Source organism: Cetorhinus maximus, chromosome 31 (genome assembly GCF_964194155.1).
Source record: "Cetorhinus maximus chromosome 31, sCetMax3.hap1.1, whole genome shotgun sequence".
Classification (NCBI taxonomy): domain Eukaryota; kingdom Metazoa; phylum Chordata; class Chondrichthyes; order Lamniformes; family Cetorhinidae; genus Cetorhinus; species Cetorhinus maximus.
The window spans coordinates 5539863-5559928 of NC_135909.1; the positions used below are offsets into that span (position 1 = coordinate 5539863).

General features: G+C 55.0%; 1 protein-coding gene across 1 annotated transcript in view; it reads left to right on the forward strand.

The window, feature by feature from the left end:
* The window catches only part of nrxn2b (neurexin 2b), a 1731499-nt gene that overhangs the window by 1544579 nt on the left and 166854 nt on the right, over positions 1–20066 (forward strand). The window contains exon 18 of the mRNA XM_078532738.1: positions 960–1131. Coding sequence (XP_078388864.1) covers positions 960–1131 — 172 coding nt within the window. The remainder of the gene's footprint in view (positions 1–959; positions 1132–20066) is intronic.

Here is a 20066-nt window from a genome sequence, read left to right on the forward strand (position 1 = left end):
AATGGTCTACCCCGTATCCTCAGACTGTGACCCCTGGTTCTGGACTCCCCCCACCATCGGGAACATCCTTCCTGCATCTACCCTGTCCAGTCCTGTTAGAATTTTATAGGTTTCTATGAGATTCCCTCCCTCATTCTCCTGAACTCCGGCGAATATAATCCTCACCGACTCCATCTCTCCTCATATGTCAGTCCTGCCATTCCAGGAATCAGTCAGGTAAACCTTCGCTGCACTCCCTCTATAGCAAGAACATCCTTCCTCAGATAAGGAGACCAAAACTGCACGCAATATTCCGGGTGTGGTCTCACCAAGGCCCTGTACAATTGCAGCAAGACATCCCTGCTCCTGTACTCGAATCCTCTGGCTATGAAGGCCGAGAGATTCATAGACAAGGAGAGGGGACAGGATTTTTTGGTTGGAGGGTCCGGGATGGGCCGGGGAATTCGCGAATTCATGGTGGTTGGCCAGCTAAAGGGCGGCCGGCTTGAAGCGTGTGCTGAAAGGCTCACAGACTCACACAGTGCAGAAGAGGCCCTTCGGCCCATCGAGTCTGCACCGACACGTGAGAAACACCTGACCTACCTCCCTAACCCCATTGACCAGCCACTTGGCCCCATAGCCTTGAATGTTATGACGTGCCAAGTGCTCATCCAGGTACTTTTTAAAGGATGTGAGGCTAACCGGCCTCCACCACTCTCCCAGGCAGCGCATTCCAGACCCTCCCTCACCACCCTCTGGGTAAAAAGGTTTTTCCTCACATCCCCCCCTAAACCTCACGTGGCACAGGGGGTCAAATTATGTTTTGTAACCCTCCCTGTGAAGAGCCAGTCGGGGAGGTTTCCATTCTGGGCGCTATGTAAATGCAAGTCGCTTTTTTTTGTTGTTGTTGTTGTCGTCGTCCCGTCCTTTTGCTAACCGCTTCCCTCTCTCTTTCTCTCTCTCCCTCCCTCCCTCCGCAGGAACAAGGGAAAATTCAGGTGATATTTAACGTGGGAACCGACGACATTGTGATCGAGGAGACGAACATTGTCGTCAACGACGGCAAGTACCACGTGGTGCGGTTCACGAGAAGCGGCGGCAACGCCACACTGCAGGTGGACAACTGGCCCATCAACGAGCGCTATCCAGTGGGTAAGTCACCGTCGCTGACCTGTGACCTCCGCCCCACCGAACCCCTTTACCCCCCCCCAACCGCCAGCCCTGCTTCAGGACTCGGGCCTTGGCGACGGGCCGGAGCGAATCAAAAAAAGCGCGTGGAGAAGTGGGAAGGCTGCCCGTCGTCGTGGCAACGTGGCCCTCCAGGAAGGTTTGGCGGTTGAAGCAACAGAGGCCGGGGTCCGCTTCTGCCCCCCCACCCCCCCACCTCCCCCCCCGGGTCTTGTGAAGGGGAATCTGCTTTCAAACGCGGCCCCGTAATCGAGCGTTTGTGCTGTTGATGATGTCCGACTCGCTTGCCCTAAGACCAGGCCCCAGCGGCTTTAGGCCTCAGGTCGTGTTCGAAGGCTGGACCTTTGCGTCCCTCGCCTCCCCACCCCCTCGGCAGTGGGCTCTGCCAGTCGAGGGTGGGAGCGTTTGGGGGAGGGTGGCAAATCGTCTCCGGGCAGCAGGGGCTCAGACTAGCAGGGTAGGCCGGGCTGTCCCGCCGTCAGGTCCCTGAGGTGGCTTTAGGGAGGCCGGAGCTTCTGGTCAACCGTGACGGGGCAACGTACCCCGTGGATACCGAAGGGTCAAAGGCCGGGCCGATCCGATTGGGCAAGGCACCCCTCGGTCCGGGGCCAAAGTTCGGCCAATGTCTCCGCGGCAGCCTTCAGCTCAGGGCAAAGGAAGGCAGGAAAGGTGGCTGGAGAGGAGGCTGGAGGGCCAGAAGCAAGGCATCGGCGGCATTTCATTGCCTCAGAGGGCCGGAGGCGTCCCTCCCCAGACCTGGGCTTTGCGATCAGGCCTTGGCCAGTCTTGGCGGGATGTTGCTGCGCGAGGGAGGCAGGGAAAGGAGGGATCTATCTCTCTCTCTCTCTGGTGCTGTCTGGATGTCAAATTCCGTCAGCTTCTCCTGCTCTTGACCGCGTCTCAGTCTCGTTCACAGCCCTGGCGTGCTAAGAAGAGGAGAACCTTTGAGGCCTCAGGCTCGGCGACTCTGATCGGCCTTCCCGATTCTAGTGGCTCCACCGCTGGCGGCCGGGCCTTCAGCTGCCTGGGGTGGGGTGGGGGCCCTGAGCTCTGGAATTCCCTCCCTCAACCTCCCCCGTCTCTCTCTCTCTCTCCCTCCTTAAAACCGACCCCTTTGACCGAGCTTTTGGCCGCTTGTCCCCTAAATATCTCCTGATGTGGCTCGGGGATCAAATTGTTGTCTGATATATGCTGTTGTGAAGCACCTTGAGATGTGTGACTGAACTATAGGTCCTATATATACCCATATATCTATATATATATATATATAAGCAAGCATTTACTCTTCAGGGGAGAATTGTTACGTATATCACAGAATCACAGAGCGCAGAAGAGGCCCTTCGGCCCATCGAGTCTGTACCGACACGTATATAAATGTATTTTAAAAGCCAGTAGAAGCTAAGTTTATGACTAGAGTGGCAGATTGCAGACACAATAGCAAGCAGCGTGGATCTATAACAAAATCCAGCCCCCCCACCTTTTTTTCCGAGGCGCTAGCACTTTGAAGGAGATCAGTGAGCCTCGCCAAGCTCGGACGCGGACAGCCCTGGCCTGAATCCAGCCCGTTTCCCTCCCTCAGGCTTTCCCCCCGGGCTCTGCGTACACCCCCTTTCCGCATTGGACAAAGCGCTCAGCTGCCGGTCCGGAGGATCGGTGCCACATCCGGAGGATCGGATTTTGCCGGGAGAGGCCAATGCCCAGCATGGATGTCAGCAGCAGCAGCAGCCGCCGCCGCCCCTCCCTCTCCTCCCATCCCACCACAGCGCAGGTGCCTCCCAGTGCCGAATCTCCCCGTTTCTCGTTTGGTGCCGCCCCCCCCACCCCCACATTCTCTCATTGGAACAGGAGGAGCCCCACTCAACCCTTGGAGCCTGTGTTATATAGGAACAGGCATAGGCCATTCAGCCCTTCAAGCCGGTTATATAGGAACAGGCATAGGCCATTCAGCCCTTCAAGCCTGTTACTAAGGAACAGGAGTAGGCCATTCAGCCATTCAACTCCCTCCCTAACAGCACTGTGGGTGTACCCACACTACACGGACTGCAGCGGTTAGAGAAGGCAGCTCACCACCACCTTCTCAAGGGGCAGTTAGGGATGGGTAATAAATACTGGGCCCAGCCAGCGACGCCCACTTCCCATGAAAGAACTAGTAAAATAATAATCACAGATGCCAGTCTTCAGCCAATTCAATTCACTCCACATGATATCAATAAACGGCTGAAGATACTGGATAATGCAAAGGCTATGGGCCCTGACAATATTCCGGCAATAGTACTGAAGACTTGTGCTCCAGAACTTGCTGCGCCCCTAGCCAGCTGTTCCAGTGCAGCTACAACACTGGCATCTACCCGGCTATGTGGAAAATTACCCAGGTATGTCCTGTACACAAAAAGCAGGACAAATCCAACCCGGCCAATTACCGCCCCATCAGTCTACTCTCGATCATCAGTAAAGTGATGGAAGGGATGATCAACAGTGCTATCAAGCGGCACTTGCTTAGCAATAACCTGCTCACCGATGCTCAGTTTTGGATTCTGCCAGGGCCACTCAGCTCCTGACCTCATTACAGCCTTGGTTCAAACATGGACAAAAGAGCTGAACTCCCGAGGTGAGGTGAGAGTGACTGCCCTTGACATCAAGGCCGCATTTGACCGAGTGTGGCATCAAGGAGCCCTAGTAAAACTGGAGTCAATGGGAATCAAGGGCAAAACTCTCCACTGGTTGGAGCCATACCTAGCACAAAGGAGGATGGGTGTGGTTGTTGGAGGTCAGTCACCTCAGCTCCAGGACATCACTGCAGGAGTTCCTCAGGGTAGTGTCCTCGGCCCAACCATCTTCAGCTGCTTCATCAATGAACTGGGTCCAATATTTACCCCTTTAGTCAAAATCGCTAAAGACAGATGATCCGGGTCATTATCGCATTGCTGTTGTGGGATCTTGCTGTGCACTAGTTTCCTGCTGCATTTCCCCCACCACAGCAGCGACTACACCTCAAAAACAGCCTCCCCGGCTGTGAAGCCTCTTGAGAAGCCTTGTGGTTGTAAAAGGCGCGACATATCTCAGCCTTTTTTTTAGCACTGGTGGGTTAGTGACACAGTGAGGGTTTTTGAGAGGCTACCCCAGGTTGGCCTGAGCAGAGCGAGAGGCCTTTCTGTTTTAGGAGTACGTTGATAAAGATCTCCCAAAGGCCCAACTGATCGGTTCGCTGTGTAGAGAGTGGGGGTGGGGGTGGGGGGGATGGAAAATGGTCATTCAGCTGAAATGGTTCCACATTTGATTCTCTGACCAGGTTGAGTTCTCCAGTCTGGGATCAGTTCACCGAGATGGGAAAGTTTAGCCAGTTTTCCCAGGGACTGCAGCCCGGCTCTGGATCAAACAGGCCCTTTAGCAGCGGATGCGGTGGGTCAGCAGGGACCTCCCTCCCTGCTCCCCTTCCCCCCACCCCCCACCCCCCCACCGCCGACCCCAGCTCGAGTGAGCTTCGGCAGGCGTCACTCGTCACTTGTCTCAGCGTCTGCGCAAGGTTCAGTCCCGATTGTGACGACTCAGGTGGTGGAGCAGTCCGTGCCCCCAGATAACTGTCTGAAAAAATAGTTCCATTTCCGGAGCCAGACTGAGATTTCATCTCAAGCACTGAGTTAACTAACCTAAAACCAGTGCGTTCAACAAATTCTATGGTGCCAATTTGTAAGCTAATGATTCTTGCACTCTTCTTTTCAAACATCTGGTGCGGCATTAACAAACACTCTCGGGACAGGTACAGCACGGGGTTAGATACAGAGTAAAGCTCCCTCTACATCGTCCCAATCAAACACTCCCAGGACAGGTACAGCACGGGGTTAGATACAGAGTAAAGCTCCCTCTACACCGCCCCCATTAAACACTCCCAGGGCAGGTACAGCACGGGGTTAGATACAGAGTAAAGCTCCCTCGACACTGTCCCCATCAAACACTCTCGGGACAGGTACAGCACGGGGTTAGATACAGAGTAAAGCTCCCTCTACATCGTCCCAATCAAACACTCCCAGGACAGGTACAGCACGGGGTTAGATACAGAGTAAAGCTCCCTCTACACCGCCCCCATTAAACACTCCCAGGGCAGGTACAGCACGGGGTTAGATACAGAGTAAAGCTCCCTCGACACTGTCCCCATCAAACACTCCCAGGGCAGGTACAGCACGGGATTAGATACAGAGTAAAGCTCCCTCTACACTGTCCCCATCAAACACTCCCAGGGCAGGTACAGCACGGGGTTAGATACAGAGTAAAGCTCCCTCTACACTGTCCTCATCAAACACTCCCAGGACAGGTACAGCACGGGGTTAGATACAGAGTAAAGCTCCCTCTACACTGTCCCCATCAAACACTCCCAGGACAGGTACAGCACGGGGTTAGATACAGAGTAAAGCTCTCCCTACACTGTTCCCTTTGCTCCTGAAACCTTCATCTGTTGCCTGGTTAAATTTATTCAAATGCTTTCATTTTCCACCCTCTGAAGTTAAAAGCATCCAGATCTCTGCTGCCCCCACTCGCATCGAGTCCTATTCTGATATCGCCGCCTGTGCTCACTGAGCTGTAATGTCTCCCAGTCTGGCAACGCCTCCGTTTGAACATTATCATCCTTGTTTTCAAACCCCTCCTGTCTTCCTCTTTCCCTCTCCGATCTCGGTAACCTCCCCCAGCCCCTACACCCCCTCCCTATCTCTGTAACCTCCCCCAGCTCCTACAACCCTCCCTATCTCTGTAACCTCCTCCAGCCCCTACACCCCTCCTTATCTCTGTAACCTCCTCCAGCCCCTACACCCCCTCCCTATCTCTGTAACCTCCTCCAGCCCCTACACCCCTCCCTATCTCTGTAACCTCCTCCAGCCCCTACACCCCTTCCTATCTCTGTAACCTCCTCCAGCCCCTACAACTCTCCCTATCTCTGTAACCTCCTCCAGCTCTACACCCCTCCCTATCTCTGTAACCTCCTCCAGCTCTACACCCCTCCCTATCTCTGTAACCCCCTCCATCCCCCACAACCCTCCCTATCTCTGTAACCTCCTCCATCCCCCACAACCCTCCCTATCTCTGTAACATCCTCCAGCTCCTACACCCCTCCCTATCTCTGTAACCTCCTCCAGCCCCTACACCCCTCCCTATCTCTGTAACCTCCTCCAGCCCCTACACCCCTTCCTATCTCTGTAACCTCCTCCAGCCCCTACAACTCTCCCTATCTCTGTAACCTCCTCCAGCTCTACACCCCTCCCTATCTCTGTAACCTCCTCCAGCTCTACACCCCTCCCTATCTCTGTAACCCCCTCCATCCCCCACAACCCTCCCTATCTCTGTAACCTCCTCCATCCCCCACAACCCTCCCTATCTCTGTAACATCCTCCAGCTCCTACACCCCTCCCTATCTCTGTAACCTCCTCCAGCCCCTACACCCCTCCCTATCTCTGTAACCTTCTCCATCCCCATAACCCTCCGACATCTCTGCGCTCCCCCAATTCCGGCCTCCAGCACATCGCCCGGTTTTAATCGCTCCACCGTTGGCGGCCGGGCCTTCAGCTGCCTCGGGGTGGGTGGCGGGGGGGGGTCCCTGAGTTCTGGAACCCCCTCCCTAAACCTCTCCGCCTCTCCCTCTCTCTCTCCCTCCTTTAAGACGCTCCTTGAAAACTGATCTCTTTGACCGAGTTTATGCCCTTGGTATGTCATCGTGTGGCTCAGGGGTCAAATCCTGTCTGACAAAAGCCTCGGGAGGGGTTTTCTCCGTGATTGAGGCTGCACGGCCGATCGTCCTTTTGGTCAAAGGCAGCCAGTGGGATCGTCCGTCGTGTTCCTTCTGCGAACTTCCTCCCCCTGCCAATCAGCACGATTGGGACCAACATGACGCTCTCTCCCGGCCCGGTGTTGCGCGCAGTGATGGGGAACCCCTCACCGTCAATGTCGCTGGCAGACCTCGTGGAGTAATGCCAGGGGACACAGCCAGAGGCTGTGTGAATTTTATGCACGGGCTTCCTCCCTGACCCCCACACCACCCCCCCATTCGAATCCCTGACCGCCCCACCCCCCCCCATTCGAATGAGCTGATTTGACGCTTGCCGGCTCTGCATTCTGCCCCACGTGACGCAACGCCAGGCCTTGGCCTTTACGGCGCTCGGCTTTATTTACTGACAGGACGCGCACTCTGGCCGGCGGCCGCGTTTCACGCTCGTCGCTCAACCGCCCTCGAGAAGGTGGCGGTGAGCCGCCCTCTTGAGGGTCAAGAGACACCGAGCGGCTCAGCTCGGTCGCTTCGGAGGGAGCAGTCAAGCGTCGACCGCATTGCTGTAGGCTCCGGAGTCGCGTGTAGGCCCAGACCCGGGGCAGGGCCCGGAGCAGACGGTGGGCTAGTAGTCGCGCCACTGGGCGAGCGATCCAAAGGTCCGGGCTAGCGCTCTGGGGGGACGCGGGCTCCAATCCCACCACGGCAGCTGGTGGAATTTAAATTCGGTTCGTAAATCTGGAATTATGAAGCCAGTCTCAGTGACGGTGACCATGGCGACCGTCATCGACCAGGGTACGGGGAGAGCGCAGGAGTGCGGCGTCGAGATAGAGGGCCGGCCTGATTGATCGTATCGAGTGGCGGAGCAGCCTCGAGGGGCCGAATGGCCTACTCCTGCTTTCTATGACCCTTTGATTGTCGTTGAAAACCCCACCTGGTTCACTAATGTCCCCCTTTAGGGGAAGGACAATCTGCCGTCCTTACCCTGGTCTGGGCCTACACGTGACTCCAGACCCCACACAGCGAATGGGGTTGACACTGAAATGGGCCGAGCGAGACACTCAGTTCGAGGGGGTAATTAGGGACGGGCAACAAACGCTGGGCCTGGCCGGCGACGGACGCTCGCACATCCCCGTGAAAGAATAAATTTCTTTTGCAGATATTAGTACCCCCGATTTGGTCATCTCAAGGTTTACGATGACAAGCTTTTAACCCAGGGTTTTATTTAATTACCTGAGATTCACTTCTCCAGGCTGAAGTGGTAGGATTTGAACCCACATGTCCAGGTCAGGTCAGCCATAAGAGGCCTTTTCCTTTGCCAGCCCAGTCACATAACCGCTATGCCACCTTACCCAGTCTGGCCTACACGTGACTCCAGACCCCACAGTGATGTGGTTGGCCCTTAACCGCCCCCTTGAAAGGGCAGTGCATTTTAAAAGCCTCTCACCTTTTCCTCCCATCCCTCCACCACCCCCCCTCCCCCCACCCCCTCCGCCCACTTACAATTCCCACCCTTGAAGATACAAACTCCAAGATCACCTCCCGGCAGCCTTCGGTGTTGCGTCCATTTTTGTTTTCCAAGTCACCAGGCTGTTCGAGCGCGTGAGGCATCGCAGGGGTGCTGGCGCTTGTGCAGGGGTTGTGTAGGAGTTAGGGAGCAGGAACTCGGGGCTGATCCTGTTCCCCTTCCTCTCTGAGCCTCAGAGGCCTGGCGACCGGAAAGAGTGGCCGGGGGGGTGGGAGACAAAGGAGAAAACAGGGGTTGGAATCATACAATCGGAGGACGTGTCGCTTGACCGTACAGAATTTGAGTAACACTGAAAAGAGAGGCGCGTTGCTGAAGCTTTTTCCCTTGTGCTCATCAGGACAAACGCAAGAATGCCAAATTTCAAACTATCACAACAATTTATACTACAGGAGAAAGGCGTGCCAAGTCAATTTGGATTGGTCGAGGCGTTGCCATGGAGAAAGCAATGGGGATCTACAGGCTCCCCAAGTTCCCGGGTAATTCTAAAAAATGGTGCAAGGCTTGGACATATTCCTTTGGTTTGCAGGAAACTGGTCCCGGTGCATGAATATATGTCACTTCGAGCAAGCACAAATGAGCCACATTAGGAGCTCGGCTGATTATCTTACATTGGTTGTTAGTGTAGCTATTAGCGCACTCGGGATTGTTTCCGCAAGTGCTGTCCAATCGGGGAATCGCATCTAACAGTAGACGCTTTGTTTTGGGTTTTACAAGCGCGGGCCGTTTGAGTAGGGTCTGTACGCCGCCTATTGCGAACGGCCGAAGGAACGCGCTATTTGACACGATCAGCCAATCGCTGGGTCTGCGGCCTACGTACCTGGCATCCCCACCGTGATACTGAAACTCACGCACGACGTTGCTCAATTGTGCGGTCGTTTTAGGCTCGTGGCAGCATCCTGTTGGTGGAAGACACCGCTCGCGTCGCCACTACATAGGGGCAGCGTGAAACGGCTGGCTTAACCCGTTCAATCTTTTTGGGATGCTTTGCCTTTCCCAGGGTGATCTGAGGCAGACCGGACGCTCTTCAGGTCCGAAAGTGGCGGCCTTTGGTCCGGTTTGCGAATGTTCGCGATACGTAGTGTACAGTGAGCAGATCACGATGGGCATTGTCCCGTAGGGTAGCTTTGTCGGGCTCTATTTCTGCATCGAGGATTGTGAGGTGAGCCAATGGCTAGGGCCCTGATAAGGCCAAGCCTTCAGCTACGTGAAGCTGTCCAAATCCCCCATGCCCGTATTGACTGGTGACGGTAGGCTTATGGTGGGCAGCAGCGGAGAAACCGGAGAAATTGGCGGGTTTCTCAACTAGCATGTTGAGGAAAGGGAGCTCGTTCCACTGGCCCTACCCCGTGTTCAAATTCACCTTTTGTAATGCGGGCGACCAATTTCGCGTGTGGAAAGCGCTTGGTTGGTCTACCTCAGGTTGCCCTGGAAAGTCGAAGCATCTCAAAGCTTTCAACGGGTTAAGCAAGCCGTTTCACGCTGCCCCTATGCAGCGGCGACGGGAGTGGTGTTTCCCATTAACAGGGTGCTGCCGTCGGTCCATTAAGACGTGCTGCCCACCACATGATTGAACAACGTCATGTGTGGATTTCAGTGCCGGTGGGATGCCGGGTACTTAGGCGGTATGTCCCGGTGGTTGGCTGGTCGAATCGGGGCGCGTTCCTTCGGTTGTCCGTAATGGGCAGCGCACAGACTGTATTCAACCAGCCCGCGCTTGCAAAACCCAAAACAAAACGCACTCCTGTTCGATGTGTAATTCTGCGACTGGGCAGCACTTGCTGAACAACCCTGAGCGCGCTAATAGCTACACCAACAACCAATTTAAGATAATCAGTCCAGCTCGTGACGTGGCTCATTTACACCTGCTAGGAGTGACGTACGTTCATACACAGGGACCCATTCTCTGCAAACCAAAGGAATATGTTCAAGCCTTGTGCCTTTTTGCATTACGTGTGAGCTTAAGGGGTCTATAGCTCCCCATTGCTTTCTCCACAGCAACACCTTAGCCAATCAGAGTCCACTTGTCAACCAATCAGCGCCCTTTCTCGTGTAGTATAAATTGTTGTGAGAGTTTGAAATTGTGTTTGCCCTGATGAGTGCAAGATGAAAAGCTTCGGCAACAGGTCTCTCTCTTTTTAGCAATGATCATAGGTTAGCACAGAAAGAGGCCATTTGGACTATTTTGTCCGTAATGGATTTCAACAAGAGCAATTGAACTAGTTCCACTTTTCCATTCTATCCCTGTAACCCTTCAAAACGTGTTTTCTCTTAATAATCCAATTCCCCCTTGAAAGCCTCGATTGAACCTGCCTCCACCACACCCTCAGGCAGCGCATCCCGCTCACTGCCTAATAAGTTTCTCCTCACGTCTCCGTTGCTTCTCCCGCCAATGACCTTAAATCCGTGCCCTCTTGTTCTCGATCCTTCCACCAATGGGAACAGTTTCTCCCTGTCCACTCTGTCCAGACCCCTCGCGGCTTTGAACACCTCCATCCAATCCCCTCTCCACCTTCCCTTCTCCAAGGGGAACAGTCCCAACCTCTCCGATCTATCTCCGTGACTGTATTCCTCATCCCCGGAACCATTCTCCTGAACCTTTTCTCTCTGAGGCCTTCACATCCTTCCTAGAGTGCCGTGGCCCAGAACTGGATGCGATACTCCAGCTGAGGCTAAACCAAAGGTCCATCGCAACGATTTTTTTTTTCTTTATTCTTTCATGGGGATGTGGGCGTCGCTGGCCGGGCCCAGCATTTGTTGCCCATCCCTAATTGCCCCTTGAACTGAGTGTCTCGATCGGCCATTTCAGAGGGGCAGTTAAGAGTCAACTACATTTGCTGTGGGGTCTGGAGTGATGTGTAGGCCCAGACCGGTTAAGGACGGCAGATTTCCTTCCCTAAAGGGGAGATTAGTGAACCAGATGGGGTTTTTACAACAATCGATGATGGTTGTCATGGTCACCATGACTGAGACGAGCTTTATCATTCCAGGTTTATTAACTGAATTTAAATTTCACCAGCTGCCTGTGGTGGGATTTGAACCCATATCCCCAGAGATCTGGATTACCAGTCTAGGGACATTACCACTACACCACCATCTACCCACCCCCTCCCCCCTGAAACCTCCTTACTTTTGTACTCTACCCTTCTATTTATAAAGCTTAGGACCCCATATGACTGACCGCTCCCTCCCTCCCCTTCCCGCCAGGGTTAGGTGACGCCAAATTCGGGTTGGTAAAGCCTGGGGCCGGGGGGGGGCGTATCAGAGGCCTGACCATTCAGGAGCCCCGATGAAGAATGAGGTGAGTCGGAGGTGGGACAATAAATTCTGATCGAAGCTTAACCTGAGTGATGAAGAGGAGCGGGGTGGTGGGGGTGGGGGGTGGGGTTGGGGGGTGGGGGTGGGGGGGGGGGGTGGCGGGGGGGTGAAATCTGAGTGACTCTGGTCTCAGACGCCGACCTAAGCCACAGGTCAGCCCTCCGTCTCCCTCCCTCCAACGTATGAATCAGGGGCAGGAGCGAGTCGGTTGATCGGCCATGATCATCGTGGACGGGCCGAATGGCCTCACTCCTGCTCCTCTGTTTCTATGCGTAGGCCATTCGGCCCCTCGAGCCTGCTCCGCCATTTAATAAGATCATGGCTGATCTGATAGTGACCTGAAATCTGCATCCCGCCCACCCCCCCCGATAACCTTTCACCCCCTTTGCTTACCAAGAATCTACCCACCTCTGCCTCAAAAATATTCATAGACTCTGCTTCCACCGCATTTTCAGGAAGAGAGTTCCAAAGACTCACGACCCTCTGAGGGAGAACAAAATTCTCCTCCTCCCCGTCTTAAATGGGCGACCCCCTTATTTTTAAACAGTGACCCCCCCTGGTTCTAGATTCTCCCACAAGAGGAAACATCCTCTCCACATCCACCCTGTCAAGGCCCCTCAGCATCTTATATGTTTCAATCAAGTCGCCTCTCACTCTTCTAAACTCCAGCAGATACAGGCCTAACCTGTCCAACCTCTCCTCATAAGACGACCCGCCCATTCCTGGTGTTAGTCTGATAAACCTTCCCTGAACTGCTTCTAATGCATTTAACATCCTTACTTAAATCAGGAGACCAATACTGTACACAGCACTCCAGATGTGGTCTCACCAATGCCCGGTACAACTGAAGCATAACCTTGTATTTGACTCTTGTATTCAGTTACTTGCTGTACCTGCACACCAGCCTTTTACAATTCATGCACTAGGACACCCAGGTCCCTCTGCACCCCACATTTCACGTGTGCCGATTGGAGTTTTCAAACAAATGGGAGTGCTGGCCAGCAATCCGGGAAGGTAAAAAGGCTTCCCTGGATCAGCTTCAAGTTAATGAAGTTAATTCCTCTGAGCCTGAATCCACAGTGATTTATTTTAATTATGCTTTTCGAAAATAGATACTGCATTAAACAGATACGGGGAGAGAGAGAGAGAGAGAGAGAGTCTGGACTGGTTCAATGTTCAATCAGCAGGCTGGAGAAGACGATGAAGTTTTTGTTGAAGTCTAGTCACTGTTGCAATGTAGGTCACCCGGCAGGCGCACAGCAAGATCCCACAAACAGCAACACGGTAGGCGGATTGGACTGTCAATGTTTACATGCTGGCTGATGTTAGCCCAGGATCCTGGAGGGGTAGAAGGTGGGGTTTGAGGGGTTTGGGGGGGATGTGATTTCCTCAGCCCAGCACTCAGGGAGTGGCACCCTCTGGACCCCTGAGGCAGAGGGGAGGGGGATCGAGTCCCGCTCCAGAGGCCGGCTCACCAAAATCTCGGCGGATCCCACCACCCCCTGCCGGTGCAGTGCCGAGGGAGTTCCGCACTGCCGGCGGTGCCTGTCTTTCGGATGACACGGTAAGCCGAGGCCCCGCCTGCTCTCTATGGTGGATGCAAAAGAGCAACGATTGGAGAAAAAAAGCAGGGAGGGGGGTTGGTTTGGGGATATGGAAAGGTGGGGGGGGTGAGGGCTGCGTACTCCCCAGTGCCCTGGGCCCGATATTTATCCGCCCACCAAAACATGACTGAAAAAAAAAAGATCGACGACCTGGGTCGTTATCGGTTTGCTGTCTGTGGGAGCTTGCTGTGCACAAAATGGCTGCTGCATTCCCTACCTTGCAACAGGGACGACGCTTTGTAAAAGCCTTTCGTCGGCGGCCGAGCGCGTCAGGGTGTCCCTGAGGGGCGCTATAGAAATGCAAGTCCGCTTGCGGCAATCGGCGCCCTCGTCGACAGCGGGGAGGTGGAGCGTTTCTGTACTCTCACCCCTCCCACGTGGAGCCCTCTGCCCTGGGAGCTGGGGTGGACACCCGCCTGCGCCACAGGTCAGTCGGCTTCCCTCCCCCACCCTCACCGCCTGGTGAAACGTGTGCCGTTTGAAGTTTTCAATCAAAGAGCAGTGCTCGCCGGCAATCCAGAACAGTGAAAAAGGCGTTCCTGTTCTTCACACGGGGCTTCCAGCTAATGAGGTCGGTCCTTTGAGCCTGAATCCGCTGCGATATATTTTAATTACACCTTTTAAAAATAGGCACTGCAGAACCCGAGAAGCAATCAGTGCGGATGGTCAGTCTGCCGACGCCAGCTGGTTTGTACACGGCCCCGCAGCCCCTTGCCAACATGAGTCTGAGTCGTGCCAGATCGGGTGGGGTGACTGCCAACAGTGAGGAGCACAAAGGCAGCTACAAGCGCCAACGAGCGCTCAGGCTGACCAAGGTGAAGATGGAGGTGTCCGAATGGACCTTCAATGCACACGCGTTTCAACATGTTACAGCGATGGGGACGACATAGAGGGAGCTTTACTCTGTATCTAACCCCGTGCTGTACCTGCCCTGGGAGTGTTTGATGGGGACGGTGTAGAGGGAGCTTTACTCTGTATCTAACCCCGTGCTGTACCTGTCCTGGGAGTGTTTGATGGGGACAGTGTAGAGGGAGCTTTACTCTGTATCTAACCCCGTGCTGTACCTGTCCTGGGAGTGTTTGATGGGGACAGTGTAGAGGGAGCTTTACTCTGTATCTAACCCCGTGCTGTACCTGTCCTGGGAGTGTTTGATGGGGACAATGTAGAGGGAGCTTTACTCTGTATCTAACCCCGTGCTGTACCTGTCCTGGGAGTGTTTGATGGGGACAGTGTAGAGGGAGCTTTACTCTGTATCTAACCCCGTGCTGTACCTGTCCTGGGAGTGTTTGATGGGGACAGTGTAGAGGGAGCTTTACTCTGTATTTAACCCCGTGCTGTACCTGTCCTGGGAGTGTTTGATGAGGACAGTGTAGAGGGAGCTTTACTCTGTATCTAACCCCGTGCTGTACCTGTCCTGGGAGTGTTTGATGGGGACAGTGTAGAGGGAGCTTTACTCTGTATCTAACCCCGTGCTGTACCTGTCCTGGGAGTGTTTGATGGGGACAGTGTAGAGGGATACTCTATATCTAACCCTCTGCTTTCTGTGGGAGATGTTCAAACAGAACCTGAGCCTTGATTGGTTAAACACACAGAGCCCGGTCACCTCTTGGCACTCATTGAGCTGTCACCAGACTGCCCGACAAATCGAGGCAAGCGAGTTGTGTCTCTCGGAGCCCAGACTCGGGGACCATTCCGTTTCTCAATCAATTTACCGACAGTCTCCAGCCAGGGCCTTCTTTCTACCGGAATTCTACAGGGGCTGTGCAGAGTCTCATGGGGGACCTCGCTCAGGAGTGCCTGCTGCCTTTACCAACCACCTGACTAGAAACTGCTCCCTCCAGTCTCCCCACCTCCCCCCCTACCCTGCTAAACTAGGCAGAGGGTAGCGCGCACATCCCCACAATCCCTCCACAATTGCCCCTGCTGCCACCAAGTTCGGAAGATTATTGTCCGGGACACTGCCGGGAGGCGGGGGGGAATATCCCCGGAGCGTGGGAGATGGGGGGCGTCGCGGGGGGATGGTTACACCGGGCGGGGAGGGGGAGGGGGAGGAGGTAGTGGGAGGGCACTGATGGCATCCGGATGCCTCCGCAGGTCAAGTTTCAAGACCTCACGGAATACGTTCAGGCTGACCTTTGGGCCTCCCACCACAGCACAGACATAAGCTAGGAATCCAGTGTTGAGATTTGATGCTTGACCTGTGTCTGCACGAGGAACATCCCTTGGGGACATTAGAATGTTCCGGAACTGCTCGAGCAACGGTTGGCCAACTTCAAAATGCTCAAGAGAGGAATAAAACACTGATGTTGGGAGTCCCCCTGCAAAGGCCTAAGAGAACAATACAATGTGCCACATCACCACTTAACGCTTCTGATATATTTTAAAGCAAGTTAAATCACTTCCACGGCCCATAGCAAATCCGCAAAGCCTCACTGATTATTTCAATGTTGAAAGCAAACGTAAAATGGTCGCGCGCTGTGGTTGGAAGGAGAAGTGGATTTTAGGCCTACCCCAGGCCTGCATCGATCCCGCCTCTGCTCCATTCCCCAGGCCTGCCCCGACCCGAGACCGACTCCTACCCCAGGCCAGCACTTGATCGCTCAGCCCTGGTCAAATCCCGCCTGCTCCTACTCCAAGCCTATTCGATCCCTTAGGCCTGGTCGAATCCTGGCCTGCTGCTTCTCCATGCCGGCACTTGGTCACTCAGGCCTGGTCAAACTCTAGCTTGCTCCTATCCCAGGCCTACTCGACCCCTCAGGCCTGGCTGAACCCTGCCTACTCCTACCCCAGGCCTACTCAATCCCTCAGGCCTGGTTGAACCCTGCCTACTCCTACCCCAGGCCTACTCGATCCCTCAGGCCTGGCTGAACCCTGCCTACTCCTACCCCAGGCCTACTCAATCCCTCAGGCCTGGTTGAACCCTGCCTACTCCTACCCCAGGCCTACTCAATCCCTCAGGCCTGGTTGAACCCTGCCTACTCCTACCCCAGGCCTACTCGATCCCTCAGGCCTGGTTGAACCCTGCCTACTCCTACCCCAGGCCTACTCGATCCCTCAGGCCTGGTTGAACGCTGGCCTGCGCTTACTCCAGGCCTACTCGATCCTTCAGGACTGATCGAACCCTGCCTGCTTATACCCCAAGCCTACTCGATCCCTTAGGCCTGGTTGAATCCTGGCCTGCTGCTTCTCCATGCCTGTGCTTGATCACTCAGGCCTGGTCAAACTCTGGCTTGCCCCTACCCCAGGCCTACTTGATCCTTCAGGCCTGGTCGAACCCTCCTGGGGCAGAACTGTCGCAGATTTGCACTAAGTGTGGTAGCGGGAAGGGATGGCAGCTTCTCACGCCGTATCGTCCCAATCCCACCACATTGATTAACCATTCCCCGGGAAACGGGCCATTTCCATGGCGGGCGGGCTCCGATTCTCCCACCACGCCATCGCCTCGCTGTTTCACCACGCCGGGCGCCATATTTAAAGTCCAGCTGCGCGCACACCTCTCAGCGCTCCCAGCTCACAACTGCAGCAAAGACCCTGAAAGGCAAAAAGACCACAGCCCACAGGTTCAATAACACGTCCCTCAAGCGCCTTTTGGATGCTATGGAGGCCCCGCTGTGATGTCCTCTATCCCTGCTCTGGCCACAGGAGGTCCAGCAATCTCACCACTCCGGCTTGGCAGGCGGTGCCAGTGGTGAGGTTGGCCATCCAATGCAGATAGAGGATGAATGATCTCATCCGTGCCCCCAGGGTAAAGCAGCCATCTCATCACTCTAAACTCACACACCCACCAGCCCATCACACATTCACTGGCACCTCACTCACTGCCAGCTCAATGGACATCACCACTCACTCTCTCTCACACACCCTCACATCTCCATCTGGCCTCACCTCCTCTGGAGTCTGCCTCTTCAGCCCTCACCCTCTTGAGGCCACTTGCGCAGATCAACATGTACCCCCCACACAGACCCTCCCTTCCCCAGTACAGCCCTCGCCCTGCAGCCTCTTCCCTCGCCTGAGGCCACTTCTCCCCCTTCCCCCAAACAAACCCTAGCCCTGCAGCTGTTGAAAAGCCACCCCTGCCTTATGGCTGGTCTGGTAGGCAGAGACCTGCCCGTGAGCCCCTTTAAGAGCGATGTGGGAGCTGCCTGCGAAGCCTGGCGCTGATGACCACGAGTGCTGCCCGAAGCGAGGGAGGCAAACAAGCCTCAAAGTCCCAAGCGAAGTGCAGCTCACCAGGTGCACGCCGCTTATGTACCGACATGGGCAGACAACCCAGCGGGTGGGGTGGGCAGGGGGAGTGGGGAATGTGTCTGCCGGACTGGCCTTATAATGATTTGAAGGTTGTGTTTACAATGAGGCTCCCAACATGGTGGAAAATGCGGCCTGTCATCCACGGACTGGGACGCCATGGACAATCGCCAACTGGCTTCACAATGCAGTGAAACCGATTCTTGGCCTTCCCGCCATATTGCCCGCCAAGCACGCCCGATGCCAGCGGGCACGGACGATTCCACTCCACCGGAGCGGGACTCGAACCCAGAGCTTCTGGCTCAGGGCAGGGACACTACCCGCTGCACCGCACTTGAACGATCCCGGGGGATAAAAGGGGTTAAGTTCCGAGGACAGGTCGCACAGGCTGGGCTTGCGTTCCCTCGCGTCCAGAAGGTGAAGGGGGCGATCGAATCGAGGGGTTTACGGTGATTACAGGATTCGAGAGGGTCGACGATAGAGAGAAACTGTTTTCTCTGTTGGGGTGGTAGTGGGGGGGGAGGAACCCAGAACAAGGGAGGTGTGGGGGGGGCAGAACCTTAAAACAAGAGCCAGGCCATTCAGGGGGTGCAATGTCAGGAAGCATTTCACACCGAGGGGATCTGGAACTCTCTCTTTCAAAATATGGTGAAGGTTGAGGGGGGTGGGTGGTCAATTGAACATTTGAAAACAGATGGATTTTTGTTGGGACAGGGGGTTATGGAACCAAGGGGGGGAGTGAAGATACAGATCAGCCACGATCTCATCGAATGGCGGAACAAGGTTGAGGGGCCGAATGGCCTGTGGGAGTTGGATTGCAAGGTGCCAGCAGTCCTCAAAAGCTTAAGTCTGAATTTGAAGGTGTCTAGTTTCTCTGAACTTAAGAACGTAATGTACAGGATGTAAGATTTAATTGGAGTTTTGTACTTTAAGCATTCAGCTGCTTTTTCACCCTTGGGGTTGGGGGAGGTGGTAGGAGGGGATGCGTCTGTGAGTGAAGATGGATGTGTTCGCTGTTGCTTTGTTCAGGAAGGGGGTTTAGACCTTCACACGAGGACCATCAGAGCTGGCTGATTCCTGGCTCTCGCGGGCCCGGAGGGTGGGGTTGAGAGGAGGGTGCCGAGAGTGGGAGGCGTGGCAGCTACAAGGTGTGGGGTCTTTGGGGCTGTTCGATGAAGGAGGGAGAGGAAGGTGAGGGGGGGGCATGTCCAGGAGGAGGATGGAAGCGAGGAACCGGGCGAAACCTGGAGGAGGTAACAGGCAGATGAAGATGGCATGAGAGAGAGAGGGAGAGAGAGAGGGAGAGAGAGAGGGAGGAAGCAATGTAGATAAACAGTGAGCAAAGAGGCGGAGACTGGGACATGACCTCCGGTTGAGGTTCAGATGCTGAGGGAAGCCGGAGACAATGATAATGTAATGTAGTATTCCTCGTCCGAACCATAAAGCCAAAGCCTCTTGTCTCTCCCATGCACACTACGCTCACTACACATCAGGTTACTCAGACACAGCATCCCAAAATGGGATTTTCTGAACGGAATCTCATTTCCACTTGAAGGTCACGTTATTGACTGCCTGAACTGACCCTCCCACTGCAGTGCTGAGGGAGTGCTGCACTGTCAGAGGTGCCGTCTTTCAGATGAGATGCTAAACCGAGGCCAGAATCCCCCAATCCCACCCGCCTTCTCCCCATACCCCTCAATCCCACATTCTCCCCATATCCCTCAATCCCACCCACCTTCTCCCCACACCCCTCAATCCCACCTTCTCCCCATACACCTCAATCCCACCCGCCTTCTCCCCATGCCCCTCAATCCCACCTTCTCCCCATACCCCTCAATCCCACCTTCTCCCCATATCCCTCAATCCCACCCGCCTTCTCCCCATGCCCCTCAATCCCACCTTCTCCCCATACCCCTCAATCCCACATTCTCCCCATATCCCTCAATCCCACCCACCTTCTCCCCACACCCCTCAATCCCACCTTCTCCCCATACCCCTCAATCCCACCCGCCTTCTCCCCATGCCCCTCAATCCCACCTTCTCCCCATACCCCTCAATCCCACCTTCTCCCCATATCCCCCAATCCCACCCGCCTTCTCCCCATACCCCTCAATCCCACCTTCTCCCCATATCCCCCAATCCCACCCGCCTTCTCCCCATACCCCTCAATCCCACCTTCTCCCCGTACCCCTCAATCCCACCCACCTTCACCCATACCCCTCAATCCCACCTTCTCCCCAAACCCCTCAATCCCACCCACCTTCACCCATACCCCTCAAACCCACCTTCTCCCCGTACCCCTCAATCCCACCCACCTTCACCCATACCCCTCAATCCCACCTTCACCCATACCCCTCAATCCCACCTTCTCCCCATACCCCTCAATCCCACCCGCCTTCTCCCCATACCCCTCAATCCCACCTTCTCCCCGTACCCCTCAATCCCACCCACCTTCTCC